The sequence below is a fragment of the Dryas octopetala genome, chromosome 8 (genome assembly GCF_963921425.1).
Source record: "Dryas octopetala chromosome 8, drDryOcto1.1, whole genome shotgun sequence".
NCBI lineage: Eukaryota > Viridiplantae > Streptophyta > Magnoliopsida > Rosales > Rosaceae > Dryas > Dryas octopetala.
In genome coordinates this window covers 1,596,673-1,610,032 of record NC_141373.1, presented here as the reverse complement: position 1 = coordinate 1,610,032, position 13,360 = coordinate 1,596,673, and the positions used below count along the sequence as shown (strand labels likewise).

Below are 13,360 nucleotides of genomic sequence, written 5' to 3'. Positions count from 1 at the left end.
ATATGGCTTTTTCTGCACTTCAAGTATTTGATGCTGTCACAGATTTACTTGGTTTACACTTTTTTTTCCATTAACAAAAGTACCAATGGTTCGTAGTTTCTATTTATTTAATTTTCCTGTTCTACCAATTGCTTGATTAAATTTCACCATATCTTTTTTGGGTTTTGTCAGAATTGTGTACGGTTTTTGTAAGATTTTGAGTTGCCAATTCATGAATTTAAAAGTTTACGAACGAAGTTCCTGAACACTAATAAGAGTCATTGACATAAAAAAATTAGATGGGACCATTTATAATTTAGATCAGATCCCAGTTAATTGGGCTTTTATTTTGCTATCCTTGTTCTCTGCTGCACCAAGTACCACGCTTAGCAAGTTTTACTTGGACCTCTGTCTTGTGAGGTTCTTACTCATTCCATTTACCTTGTTCTAGCGTCTGCAGAATATGCACAGGAAACAAAAGGTAGCATATACAGCTCCAAATTGTGAAATTATAAATCCCACATTGTGCAACTATACTACGGGATCACATGGAATCACATGGAAAATGCAGTATCTCTGTTAAATTAACTACTAGCAACATGTGTAAACAAGACAGCTGCCTAATTAATAAAACTTATATAATGAGGACTTAATAATGACTAATAAGCAACCAGTTTTACATGTCAAGAAGATAAATCGACCAAATAAGTGCACTAAAATCATACGCGGAAGACCATTAATTGAACCTGATCAAGCATGACTTTCTGATGTAATGAATGTTCAAGCTTTGCAGATGCAGTAGCAGGGCATCCCACTAAATTAAAAACTCGGTTGAATCCATAATAACTACGGTGTTCGGAAATTACGGGATCCGCTTTCTCTGGGAAGGAAACTAGGAAATTTGACAGAATGTCGCTTGATATTTCCATCTTCCATATTAAAACAACCAAAAGAAGTGCAGTCTATATATTCCGTGAAATAAATGCAATTAGCCTTGCATCCAGAGTAGCCTGAAGCCTCAACAGAGAAAGAAGAATTATTATCACCCAAGAACAACGTTCTATTCCCCAAGTTCTTTACCTCCAAGTCCAACCACTCATTGTCATTACCAAATGGCACCTTAAACACCCTAAACCCAGCCAATAAGCAGCTTTGGCCTAACCTTCCCTGCTTCTCATAACACAAAACCACCAACAAGGTCCCTCCTGATTCCACCAGATATAGTGTATGCAACCCTGACTTAAAAAGTTGGGTTGGTAACTTTGGAGCAACAACCCTCATACTTAGTTGCTTAGGGTCTTCAATCTCACAAACCAAAACACTCCCTGTAAGCTATATATAAAACATCCAGTTATATATACTTGAGACATACATGTATAAGAACACAGAATCATCACTACCTGCAAGTCCAAACTTACCATTAGATGAGGAAGACATGGTGGAATGAACAAGCTAGCCTTCTTCTCTCTCTACAACTTGAAGCAATTGATTCTATGGGGCTCAATATTCTGCAGTGTGTATGAGAGCAGGGACTAGCTCTATTTTATAGAGGTTGTCTCGGCAAGTCCTTCCCATAGTAGACTTTGTGCCGAGATACAATCCTGCTCCTCTAAGGTTAAGAGTCCTAGTTCATATCTAGGTGAAGTCCTACAACTTCTATAAGTCCCTCATCCCTTAAAACTTATTAACATAGCTGTCATATGGGGTGAATCCGGATAGACCATGGAGAGCTCAATTCCTTTGTTCTTAAACATGATGAGTTGTTCTGTTTCCTAAGTAAACTAGGTTTGTCCATAAATAATTCTTACACTCCCATCATAGTCCAAGACATAAAATTGTCCGTTATAATAAGTTATATCAAATAATCTATTCTCTGAAGTTATACGTGTCCAATATTTATCTTCTCCTGGTCTGCAAAATGCCAAACTTTTATATCCATAGAGAAACATGACTGTGTAATCCAATGTCGACAAAGAAGGGTTTGATGATAAGACAAACTTCTTTATGATTGTATGGATATCGTTCGTGCTTTGACAAGTAAAGTCTTCGTTGATAAAACATGGCAGCACAATTTGAGAATGGTTTAAAGGATGCAACAGACTAAGTAAATAATCTGGAATAGAAAAAGTGAGCAGCCATCCTAGAGAAGAATAGAACCGATGCTTTATCATAGTTTCTGGCAGATTGAGTTTCTGAATCTTACCTTTTGTGAGACTGTAAAACTCACGGATGACATCACCCACCTTCATTGGGAGCACAAGGAATGGAACTTGATGTGTTAATCCAAATGTACTAGTAAAGTTTTCCTTAGTCGCAGCTGATCTCCGTGACTTTACAAACTGCGCCAAACACAATAAAATCCTCCATGCAAACCATTCGTTTGGTGAAAGAGACAACCATATCTTGAGGAAGATTACCCCAGTTGGCCATCAAGATTTCACTGTTGAAAACTTAAAATTGGAGTTCAAAACGTATACATGGAGCAAAATTCAGAAGAGAGGCTATAATAAAACACATATGTTTCTTTAGAGGATTTGGATTCCTTTAGTTGTTTTTTTTTTTTAATGGTTTCCTTGTGTAATATGGCGGGCCTAAGCCCGAAAAAAAAAAAAAACAAAAACTACACAGGCACAGAACCAGCCTGGCCAGACCTAAGAAGTCATTATCTAAAATAGTAACAATAGAAGGAGGATTACTGAAACAAATGGAAACCAACACTCAAACCAGCCATGCATGTGACCTGTCTTTGCGTTTTAGTTATTACTAACATATGAAATTAGATGGGAACTTAGAACCAATACCCCAACATTCCTTGAAGTTTAGTGTATTTTCGACTTAGACTCTACCATCTCATAAATTATAATATGGTCATTAATTTGAGGTTTAGTTATGGTTACTCAATATGAATATCAATTTTTGGTTGTTACGCAAATTCCATGCTTCACTTGGCTTTTTGTAATTGCAGTAAATTTAGAACAGCCTTTCGGTATGCCTGCGTGCCTAGCAATATTCAACTTATATGCCTTATGCAACTTATCAATTTATCTGCTTTTCCTTTAATGATAATAAGAACTTATCAATTATTCAACCCCTAAAAATGTCACTCAAAGAACAACTTATCAATTATTATTACATAAGATCAACCCGTTTAACATGAGCACATTGATTTTATTATTGATCTAATAATTCTAAAATTACTCCAGAATCCATAATCATACTTGAGCTTTGAGAAGGATTTTATGCACTAATATACTCCACAGGTTCAAGCTTGGCAGGAGCAATAGCAGGATCACCCACAATAGCTTCAAAATCCCCATCATCACCTTTCAAATAAGCCTTCAAAAACGCCACAACAATCCACCCACAGATCTCCTCATTGGGTCCCTCGAACCCGACCCGTTTTTACACATACAACCCGACACTGCCCCAACCAAACCCGGTGGATCATCATCCAACATGTCCATGTGACCATAGTCCTTAGCAACAAAATGTGCACATGGGGGCTTGCACTCATAGAAAAACTCCTTGTGGTTCACGCCATCTGGAGCACATGGTTGTGACATGATGCAATCACTCTTCTTTTCCGGTCCAAGCCCGGTGCCAATCAAGTTGACCGGAATGTTGAGGTCGAAAGAGCGAGGGACGTAGGTGAGGATATGGGGCTGGGTCCTGCAATTTTGGCTAGCACCGGCCACAGGGTCAATGCCTATGAGCACTGAAAAGTTGAGGGACAGGGGAGCTTTGGCATGTCCAAGTGCTAGTGCAAATGCTGCTTTCCCACCTCTGCTGTGGCCTGACAGAGCAAGTTTGGTTAAGTCTGGTGCAACATTTTCAGGGAGGAGAGATTGGAGGCCTTTTGGTAACCAGTTTGTGACTTTTGCTGCTGACTCTATTTCTTCAGGCCCGCTTGCAAGCAAATTATACCCATATAACTAATAATCAAAAACCAATTTAAAAATTCAGATTGGACCGTTTGATAAGTCAGGTTTTGCTTGAATGTGTGGTCCAGATTTTAAGATTGTCTGACAGTTTGACCTGAATCTGAATCATTGATTAAGTTAAATCTTGCTTGAATGTGTAGTCGAGATTCACATTCGGTCGGATACAAGAGCATTACCCATTATAGTATATTTATAGTTGAGGTGAAAAATGTAGTTACCTGAGGAGCGACAGCTATGAACCCATGAGAGGCTATGTGTTGGAGTAGCTCTTTGTAGAAGTAGTTGCGGAGGTAGAAGCCAGGAAGAAGCAAGATTACAGGGTAAGTTCCAGTTACGGTTGGTGTAACGATGAACAGAGGCTTTGGAGGTGCTGAAGAATCGAAGCAGGAAGAGCATGGTGTCTCCTCTGTAATGCATGTAAAGGGGAAGGTTCCTTCATCAAAAACAGATGTAGTCACTGCCATATATGGTGCTCAATGTCTGTGAACTGTGAAGGGAGTGGTATGTAAATGTAAGATAAGCTTTGGTTTATTCTTTATAGTAATGCTTAAATGCTTCATAGTAAATCAATGGTTGGCCTACAGTCAACTTGGGCAGATCAGTTTGGACTTTTCTGAAAACTTGATAAGAAAACTAGATGAATGAAAGGAAAATAAGGCAAAAGAGAAGGAAAAGGCCTTGAGGAACATATGGAAAATGCATCATCACTGTTAAATACTTAATTACCGGGTCGATTTAACCAGCCCAATGTTAAATAGCCGAAAGCAGAGGCCCAATCAAAAGTGGGCCTACTAGGGATGGGTATCATAGTACTAGTTATTTATTTATTTATTTATTTTTTCACATTTTAGTGGAGAGGCTGACAGCCTATTCAGAATGTTGTCCCATGGGCCATGTCCCAACCTGTGTTGATATTATTTCACTTGTTTAACGAGTTGAAAGCTCTATTGGACAAAAAAAAAAAAAAAAAACTTGATGAAAGCTCTGAGTCTCGTCTTCAAGTAAAAGAACTAATTAATTGGTAGCAATTTGCTTAATCAAGGAGAATTTGGAGTGTAATTCTGAAACAAGTGGGTTGATTGCTGGAGTTGGTTTTGCATTGAGAAAAGCCTATGTGGCAAAAAAGGGCATGGCTTGTTGGGTCCCTCATCCAGTCATCCTTATGGATAATCAAGTCATGTTTTGTTGCTTTTTGTGGTGTATTGTTGAGTCCTCATGGATAATCAAACTTGAGGCATGTCCTACCAGTGATTGAATAAAAAGTTTACACAAAGGACACACCCATGTAAAATAAGAATTGGTAAATTATCATTTTGGAATTTCCACAAATAAAATGTATTTATTTTTCATCAAACGCTATTGGGGTAATAGGATTTAAACTTAGAAATTTATGTGTAGATGTACATACCTGTTGATGCTCAAAAATGGTAAAGCAGTCAACGTCGAGTCGAACCACGTAGGCCCGTTGACCCGCCACTGAGAGGACGACACGTCGAAGTGGGGCAGGAACGGGTAGCTGGGTCCGACTGGTGAGTAATGAGAGAGAATGATATCCAAAGCACCCTGCGCAAGTACACAAAAGTGAGCGGGAAGGGCACCGGTGTGGTGCCGGCCAAAGCTCCTCCGACGCTCAAGTCAGTGTTCAGAGAGATCTGAGAGCAGAGTGAGTGAATAGTATAATAATGATTTCAGTTGTCCTTTTGTGACAAGAAGGTACCTCTTTTATAGTACCTTGGGAAGAGTGTCAACCAATCCGGTGATGACACGTGTCCCTTGTGATGACTTGCACTGTAGGAGCGCCACGTGTCACCGGTCTCGAGGATCCGAGTGAGTTGACACGGGTCGGGGCCTAGGAGGCTGGAGCTTAGGAGGCCAGAGCCTATGGGGCCGGAGCTTAGGAGGCCGGAGCCTATGGAGCCGGAGCCCAGAAGGTCAAGGCCTAGGAGGCCGGAGCCTAGCGGGGACTTAGCTTTTAGGTCTAGGCCCAAACGACATGATGTTAAGCTTTGTGTGACTTGTCGTTATGCCCAGATGATTAATCATATGAACAATACCCTTAATCACTAAAACTACAAGCTCACAGCTTAGAGATCAAATGTTTGAAAATCTAATCTTCTGAAATGGACAAAAAAGTTTGGAAAAACTATTTTTCCTTTTTCAATCAAATCTGATGCAAGAAACCAGAATTTTCTAGATGAGCTACTCACTAATGTCTTTCAAAATCAAACCTTTTGTCTTCCAATAAGTACCACTTTCAAGTTCCACCTTGTAAGGTAACCCATTAAAGGGAATTTTGTTTTCCATCTGATTCTATTTCTATCCTTTTCTTTTTCTGGAAAAATGGACTCATATTCGTTCATATAATTGGCAACTGGGCCCTGGGCCCATTAGCCCATTGGCCCATTAGCAAAGCATATACTTACCAAAATTCTTACATATTCTCGCAGCGACACCAACAGCAAACACCGAACTTCTCAACTTCCTTCCCCGCAAAGGCAAACCCGAGACGCATCCAGAAATATCCACCCGTCCACGTGTCACTCCCCAACGGAACCGCGTCTTTCCCACACCTGTAAGCGAGACCCATCGCGAAGCCTCTAACCGCACCCAAACTCCGGAACTCCAAAAACCCGCTCTCTCTCTCTCGCTCACTACATATTAACCCCTCCGCCCAACAAACTCACATTTTCCCTCACTTTCCTGCAAAGAATCTCGGAAGCCAAACACTCGCTAATTCTAGTTCATTACTTCGAGTCCTCGAGAATCACTTGAAGATGTGGAACCAGGCGTACCGGAAGAACGACGCGGAGGCCGGAGCTCGGCCGCTGTACCCGATGATGCTGGAGAGCCCTGAGCTCCGCTGGTCCTTCATTCGCAAAATATACTCCATCATCGCCATCCAGTTGCTCGCCACCATCGCCGTCGCCGCCACCGTCGTTTCGGTCCGTCCGATTTCCACCTTCTTTGTCAGCACCGGCGCCGGCTTGGCCCTCTACATCGTTCTCATCATCACGCCCTTCATCGGTACGGCTTTTTTAACCTTGGAGCTGACTCGTTTTTGGTGTTTTTGTGAACTTGTTGTGAAATTTAGGGTTTGATTGTTGTTTGGTGTTGCAGTGCTGTGCCCGTTGTACTATTACCACCAGAAGCACCCCGTGAATTACATTCTGCTTGGGATTTTCACCATCTCTCTTGCCTTTGTGGTCGGATTGACTTGTGCGTTTACTAGCGGTAAGCATTTGCTGTAATCCTTCCTTTTTTTTTTTTTTTTTTGCTTAATTCGTTTTGGGTTTATATTTCGTTGTAATCTGGGGTTTATTTGATTTGATAATTTTAATTCAATAAATATATAATTTTTGAGTTTTGATAAACTAATGTTCTTGCTAGAGTGCTTGTGATGCGAATCCAATGTTGGGAGTGGTATATATTTAGGATATAATGGTTTTTGTAATAACTGGTTGAATGAGACTAATTTTTAATGGACTTCAACTCCAATTGGCTGACATTGTGAAATTCTGTAATTTGTTCAATTGAAAACAGGGAAGGTGATTTTGGAGTCTGCAATTCTGACTGCTGTGGTAGTGATCAGTCTCACCCTGTACACATTTTGGGCTGCAAAGAGAGGCCAGGATTTCAACTTTCTCGGTCCCTTCTTATTTGGAGCTCTGCTGGTTCTCATTGTCTTCTCTCTGATTCAGGTGTGTTGTGCTTATTTGAACACTCCTCTTGCTGTTATTGTATTATACAATGTGTCTTTCTTTTGTGTTTTGGTTTTTTACTTTTGGGTTCATTTGTTCATCTCGGTTGCAGGTTTTGTTCCCACTGGGTAGGATCTCTGTGATGATCTATGGGTGCTTGGCATCGATCATATTCTGTGGGTACATTGTGTATGACACCGACAATCTGATTAAGCGCTACACCTATGATGAATACATTTGGGCTGCAGTCGCATTGTATCTGGATGTCATCAACCTCTTTCTCTCTCTGCTGACTGTTTTCAGAGCTGCTGATAGCTGAGGAGTGAATTGGTGAATCTCTGGTTCGCATTGTGGTGGATATTGTTGTAGTTAGGGTTTAGGAGTAATTGTGAATGTCATAAACAACTAAAACTGTCCATTTTATACTGATGAATTTTGATTTCACGGAGAATTGTTTTGGCTTGCAAGTATATATGTGTCTCTTCTTTTTATCCATTGGCTTGGAGAACTGTTCATATATATATATTTTTTTTTCACAAAGGGCAGTGATGATGACCAATTAGAATCGTGTCGATGTTGCTTTTATGCTTAAATTGCAATGTCAATTGTGAATTGCTTAGTGAGACCAATTTGCTAGGGTTATCTTTTTTGCTTGCTTTTGTGCTTTTCTCTTCTATTTGAAATCTACAAGAGTACTACATATTTTTTTTTTGGCCAAGGAGTACTACATATTTTAATCAAAGTTTATAAGCATAAACAACAGTAGGTGAAGTGGGTCGGTCAAGGGTGAAGACTGACTAGGAGGAGCACTTGTTTGAGTTGCCTAAAATCTTTGGCATGTGGTATTTGACGAGACTTGTCAAACAAGGTGTATGTCTAGTTAGCCTTGATGTGTTCACCATGGTTTTCATTCTTTGGCAACAAAATGTAACAACAATATATGTCCTTCCTTAAAGCATGTCACCAATTTGGATGTCCTTTGAAATAAAAAGTGGTGCTTTTGATCAATCGATCATTGCCCTTGCCTCCAGTCCTTGTAAAGCTGCACACACACTGGAAACATATCAGCGGTGCCTCGTGGTAGAGGTGGTGGTTGCAGAGGTGGTTCCACTTTCACAACCACCTTGAGACACAATGGCCGGCCTTCCTATACACCATCCCTTGCAAGAAGAGAGAGTAAAAGAACCCAAACAAAGTAATCGAACAAATTATTTCATGGTCGTGATCTCCTTCTCCATGTAGTTGAGTCTGTCAAAAGTGCATGAAGATAGTAATGGAGGATCATATTGTTAACAAATAACAACTTAACATGTCCATATGACCATTGTCCTTATCACCAAAATGAGCACAAACCATCTGGCTGGACCACATTTTTGTGACATGCAATTATTCATCGTTTCTTGTAACAGGCCAGTACCAATCAGGCAGTCACGGTAACCAGAATGGACAAGTTGATAGAGCGATGGACATAGGTGAGGAAATGGCCATATGGGCCTTGAGGAACACATGGAAAATGCATTAACTCTGTTGAATCCTGGTCCATTTTTACCAAAAACCAATGTTGAATGGTCCTTAGCGGAGGTACAAACCAATAGCCCATAGTGATAGTGTGGTCCCAATGTCCCATAGTGATAGTGTCATAACCCAAGTGGTGCTAATATTATTTTAATCAAAGTACATATATGATTCAACATGATTAACAATCATGAGGCGAAGTGGGTCGGTCAAAAGTGAAGACTGACTAGGTTAAAATCCAGCACACAGTTGGGAATTATATTAATGTCACATACTAGCAGTTGGACAACATACTGCAACAATAATATAGCATGCAGGTCATGTCCTTTGAGCTCAAACTAGCTACATAAACATGTAAATTAATGGTAGCAATAGGCCAATAGTAGCATATATCGATGGTATCTGCTGTGATTCAGGTAGACATGATAAGGCTGCAGGCTTAATTAATTAGTTAATGCCTGTTCTTTCTCTCAGCGACAATAGAGAGCAGCCTTAAGACTCCATGAGTCCACACATCATGTTCTCTCTGGTTCTTGCACTCGAACTCTACGATTCCTCGCGATTCTGTTTTCAGCCCAAAATAACGACGCTGCTCTCCGCCATCAAACAGGTGCCTTCCGGGCCATGCCGGCATGTCCTTGCAAACTTCCAACACAACATCTGCATATATCTCAAATTGTTTCACATCACTTTACAAGTACTTAGCTTATAATTGAGTTCATTTGTAATTTAAGTATAGTTCGCTTACTCTTTTTCTTTTTGGTGATAGTTCCTGCAACATGTTTGCTCTTCATTTTTAGCATCACCTATAAAATTTTGACCAGTATTAATTAAGACTAATGATAATTAATTGATAAGTAAAGGCTAATAATAATCAATTAATTAATGTAGCAGCTAGCTAGGAGTACTCTCACCTGGCCTGTTCTGTGAATATAAACAGATACTATTTTCCAGTGGAGATCTCCTACACATTAAGACATAGTTTAACTAATTAATAGATCAATATATAGTTTAATAGATTAATATATATCATGATGAGATGACTTAATGAGACTTTTAATTAATTAATACCTTTTCTGGTGCGTTTGAGGAGCTCAGTGCCCCTAGCAAGAAGGTCTTGGTTAGAAACCCCAAGAAAAGTGTCTGCAGAAGGGACAAGCTCTTCACTACTAAAGCTGTCATTGCTTCCACCATTGTTACCTTTTCCACACACTCCTATCCCCATCCCCTTTTCCACTGGTATCACTGCTGCAATGTTCCACACTTGATCCTTCATTGCCCTTGCCTTCAAAGTTGCTGCTCCTCTTAAAGCTGCACACCCATCACATAACATTAATTGAAAGAGTCAAATAATCAATTCTTAGGTATGGTCAAGAAAAATTAGATGGCTTTGAATTTCAGGCGCAAATGATGTGTCAGTACACGTATACGTATTTATTTTGTTCGAAATAGTATGATTTAAAGTGAACTTAAATTTGAATAAATGAATTGTATTCGTATGCCTTGGTACCTGTGGCAGCGGCTGCAGTGAGAGTGGTGATATCATCGTGAGAGCGGACATTAACAGCGGAGCTGACCACGGAAGTGAGATGGTCATGCTCAGCTCCCATGGCCTCTGCAGCCTCGGCACATTGTGCAGCCACAAGTGTGGCTGCAGAGGCCACAGCCAAGTCTGTCTTGGCTGCTTGTGGGTCATTTTTTCTTGATGCCGAAGAGGCTGCAGTGGCTGCAGCAATGGCTGCCACAGCAGCAGCCACTGCAGCAACTGAAACAGCAGCGTGAACCTGCGCATTGTGGACTCTTGTCTCCTCCTTTTTCTTCTCTTTTCTGTCTTTCAGCCACCTCCCCACTGTCTTGGCTCCTCCGCCAGCAGCAGGGGTAGAAGTGGCATTTCCAGCACTGCTCCGACTACCGTTGAATAGGTGCTGTATGCTGTTGTGGGTACGAAAGAACTGCGTGCACAATATTACAACTCCATCATGGTCAAGAAAACTAAAAAGGGTATCTAAACAAAATATTTCTGTTGGAAAAGAGTCAATCATAGAGTTGTGCTTGGAATAATCACAAAGTCATTCACTTTTCTAGTCATAATCACAAAGAACTTGGGAAATAGGAGTATAATTAAAATAATTATGATACTCGATCTATGCTTTTTTTTTTGGTCTGAGATACTCCATGTTATACCATAAACACAAACAAGTAGGACATACAAGTACATGTTAACCTCTTTTTTTTTGGCCAAGTACATGTTAACCTTAAAACTTGATAAATTCACTTTTCCACTAATATAGATTTTTCTATGGTTATGGTTAGATCTATTTGTATTTATTTGGTGTCTTGTAAAATCTGTTCATATATTGTTGTGAGCTGGGATGGACCGATGGAGTGTGATTGGGTCTGCAAGCTTAGAATCAGTGACAGGTTGAGCAGGATACAGCCAAAATAAGCTAAGTTGCAGAAAAACATGACAAGGCACGAGCCTGTAGTTTTACCAACTTAAGTATCTGCATTACTCTCTTCTACACTCAACCCATCTTTTCATTTTAATCTTGAGCTGATCAAGGCAGAGCCTTGGACTTTTGGTTCCAACTTCCAAGCAAGGCCAACCCAACTGGCAAGCATCCATGTTTTGTCCATTACCCCTCTCTTTCTTTTTTTTCTTTTTTTTTTTAACTTTTTATTCTATTTATTTTGACTTGAAGTAAATAAGGCCTAGTTGATAAGACTTAATTTTTAAGGAAATAATAAAGGTTTCTTGAAAGAAGAGAAAAAGAGTAAAGCATCCCCTGTTTTTTTTTTCTGTAGTAGATAAAAAGATTTTAATGAAATGGAACAAAGATTACTAGTAAGAAAAGACACACAGCATCAGTTAGTGTGGGGGTGAAAGAGAAAAAACAGAGAAAGCTGAAGCACATTGTCACATTGGTCTCCTTCTTGACTTCTTGGACAAGTATGTGGATTTTTCTTTAATGATATTATTTAATATTATTTTTAAATTTTAATTAAATGAGTCAAAATTAGGAAACAGAGGAATGACTGACCTTAACGACGTCGTCGAATTCTTCAGAGGGAGAAACTGGAGGGCTATCTGTCTCAGTTAGAGAACCTCCAGCGTTCAAAGGTCCACTGCTGTGTGAGAGCCTACCTGATGTTAATGGCGACACTTCCTGTAAAAGTAAAGAAATCCCACAAAACCCAAAAAGAAATTCAGACGAAAAATCATTAAATTAAAAGCAGAAATTAATAAAATGCCATGAAAAGTTGAGAACTTTACACACCTCTCTCATGGACTGTGACATTATGCGGTCAAGGACTTGCTGGGAAGTTGCAGAGGAAGCAAAGTAGAACTGATTCCCAGACAGAACTGGCAGCTCCTCATGAGACTCTCCAGCTATGTCTTCAGGTATCGAAGTGGTTGTTGTTGTGGTGCAAGAAGAAGAGCTGTTTGCAGACTTTGAAGCCATGCATGAAGGAGGAAGAGGAGGAGGGTGAGACAGAGTTTTGGAGACTTCAAGAGCAGAGGCACTCCAAGACCTTGACAGAAACTCCATTGGGGCCCTTGGGCTCTTGGGCAGGTGGTCAACGCTGACTGGACTCTGCTCCGGCCGGCGACTGCTTAACATTGGTAGTGTCTCTTCCATGAAGTGGATTTGTGGGGTTTTTGCTTGGGAAGCAGAGGAGGGAAGTGGGTTTGAATTTGATGAGAGGTGGTGGGTTTTTGGGATCAACATATGGGCATTCTATATATATACACACACATACACTACCTGTCACACTGTGTAATATGTATGTTCATGTGGTCATTGGTCAAATTGAATGGGGTGAAGTGGAAGTACTTTGTCTTTTGTGGTGCCACCTGGAAAGGTGGATATTTTGTGTAGCTTTATTTGGGGCTAATGAAGGTGTGAAAGATTAGTTCGTAAAATAGCAATTTTGTAAGCATTATGCATTTATGCATTTGTACAAAAGAGGTTTTAGGGATGCTTTTAGCCCCCCCCTTCTATAGTGGACCTAGATAGATCATGTGACTAATCATCTTTCTTCAAAGGAGCTTTTGCTAAAATGATAGGAAAGTTATCAAGCACTACACTACTTAGTCTTCACACACACACCCAAAAAACCAAAGGAGGTTTCTTTATCTAACATTGATTAACAACAAACATCAAACGAAACATTTATTATTTTTTTTAAGTCTGTGGCAATAATTAAGCTGGAGTGAGAGTCCTG

At 40.0% G+C, this 13,360-nt stretch overlaps 3 protein-coding genes and 1 pseudogene across 4 annotated transcripts; 1 reads left to right on the top strand and 3 right to left on the bottom strand.

The window, feature by feature from the left end:
• Positions 1–630: 630 nt before the first annotated feature.
• On the bottom strand, positions 631–2,409 carry LOC147275799 (putative F-box protein At5g55150; annotated as a pseudogene).
• Positions 2,410–3,020: 611 nt separating this feature from the next.
• Positions 3,021–4,463, bottom strand: LOC147275798 (chlorophyllase-1-like). Its single transcript, XM_086254643.1, is given in 3 exon segments — positions 3,021–3,335; positions 3,338–3,911; positions 4,139–4,463. Coding segments are annotated over 3 exon segments (939 nt in total). The 5' UTR covers positions 4,385–4,463; the 3' UTR covers positions 3,021–3,216.
• Positions 4,464–6,382: 1,919 nt separating this feature from the next.
• BIL4 (Bax inhibitor-1 family protein) lies at positions 6,383–8,107 on the top strand. The gene is made up of 4 exons (XM_086254133.1): positions 6,383–6,944; positions 7,038–7,151; positions 7,461–7,618; positions 7,731–8,107. Exons 1-4 carry the CDS (start codon positions 6,695–6,697, stop codon positions 7,935–7,937), a joined length of 729 nt encoding a protein of 242 aa, XP_086110259.1. The 5' UTR covers positions 6,383–6,694; the 3' UTR covers positions 7,938–8,107.
• A 1,428-nt stretch (positions 8,108–9,535) lies between these two features.
• On the bottom strand, positions 9,536–12,823 carry FKD1 (FORKED 1). Of its 2 annotated transcripts, XM_086253013.1 has the most exons (7): positions 12,412–12,823; positions 12,175–12,300; positions 10,644–11,085; positions 10,205–10,444; positions 10,048–10,097; positions 9,882–9,939; positions 9,536–9,793 (listed from the first exon to the last, which is right to left on the bottom strand). In XM_086253013.1, exons 1-7 carry the CDS (start codon positions 12,772–12,774, stop codon positions 9,585–9,587), a joined length of 1,488 nt encoding a protein of 495 aa, XP_086109139.1. In that variant the 5' UTR covers positions 12,775–12,823; the 3' UTR covers positions 9,536–9,584. The 2 variants fall into 2 exon arrangements, 1 of the variants encoding a protein (XP_086109139.1); XR_015123759.1 differs by lacking the exon at positions 9,536–9,793 and having other exon boundaries at positions 9,911–9,939; positions 10,048–10,120.
• Positions 12,824–13,360: the final 537 nt, after the last annotated feature.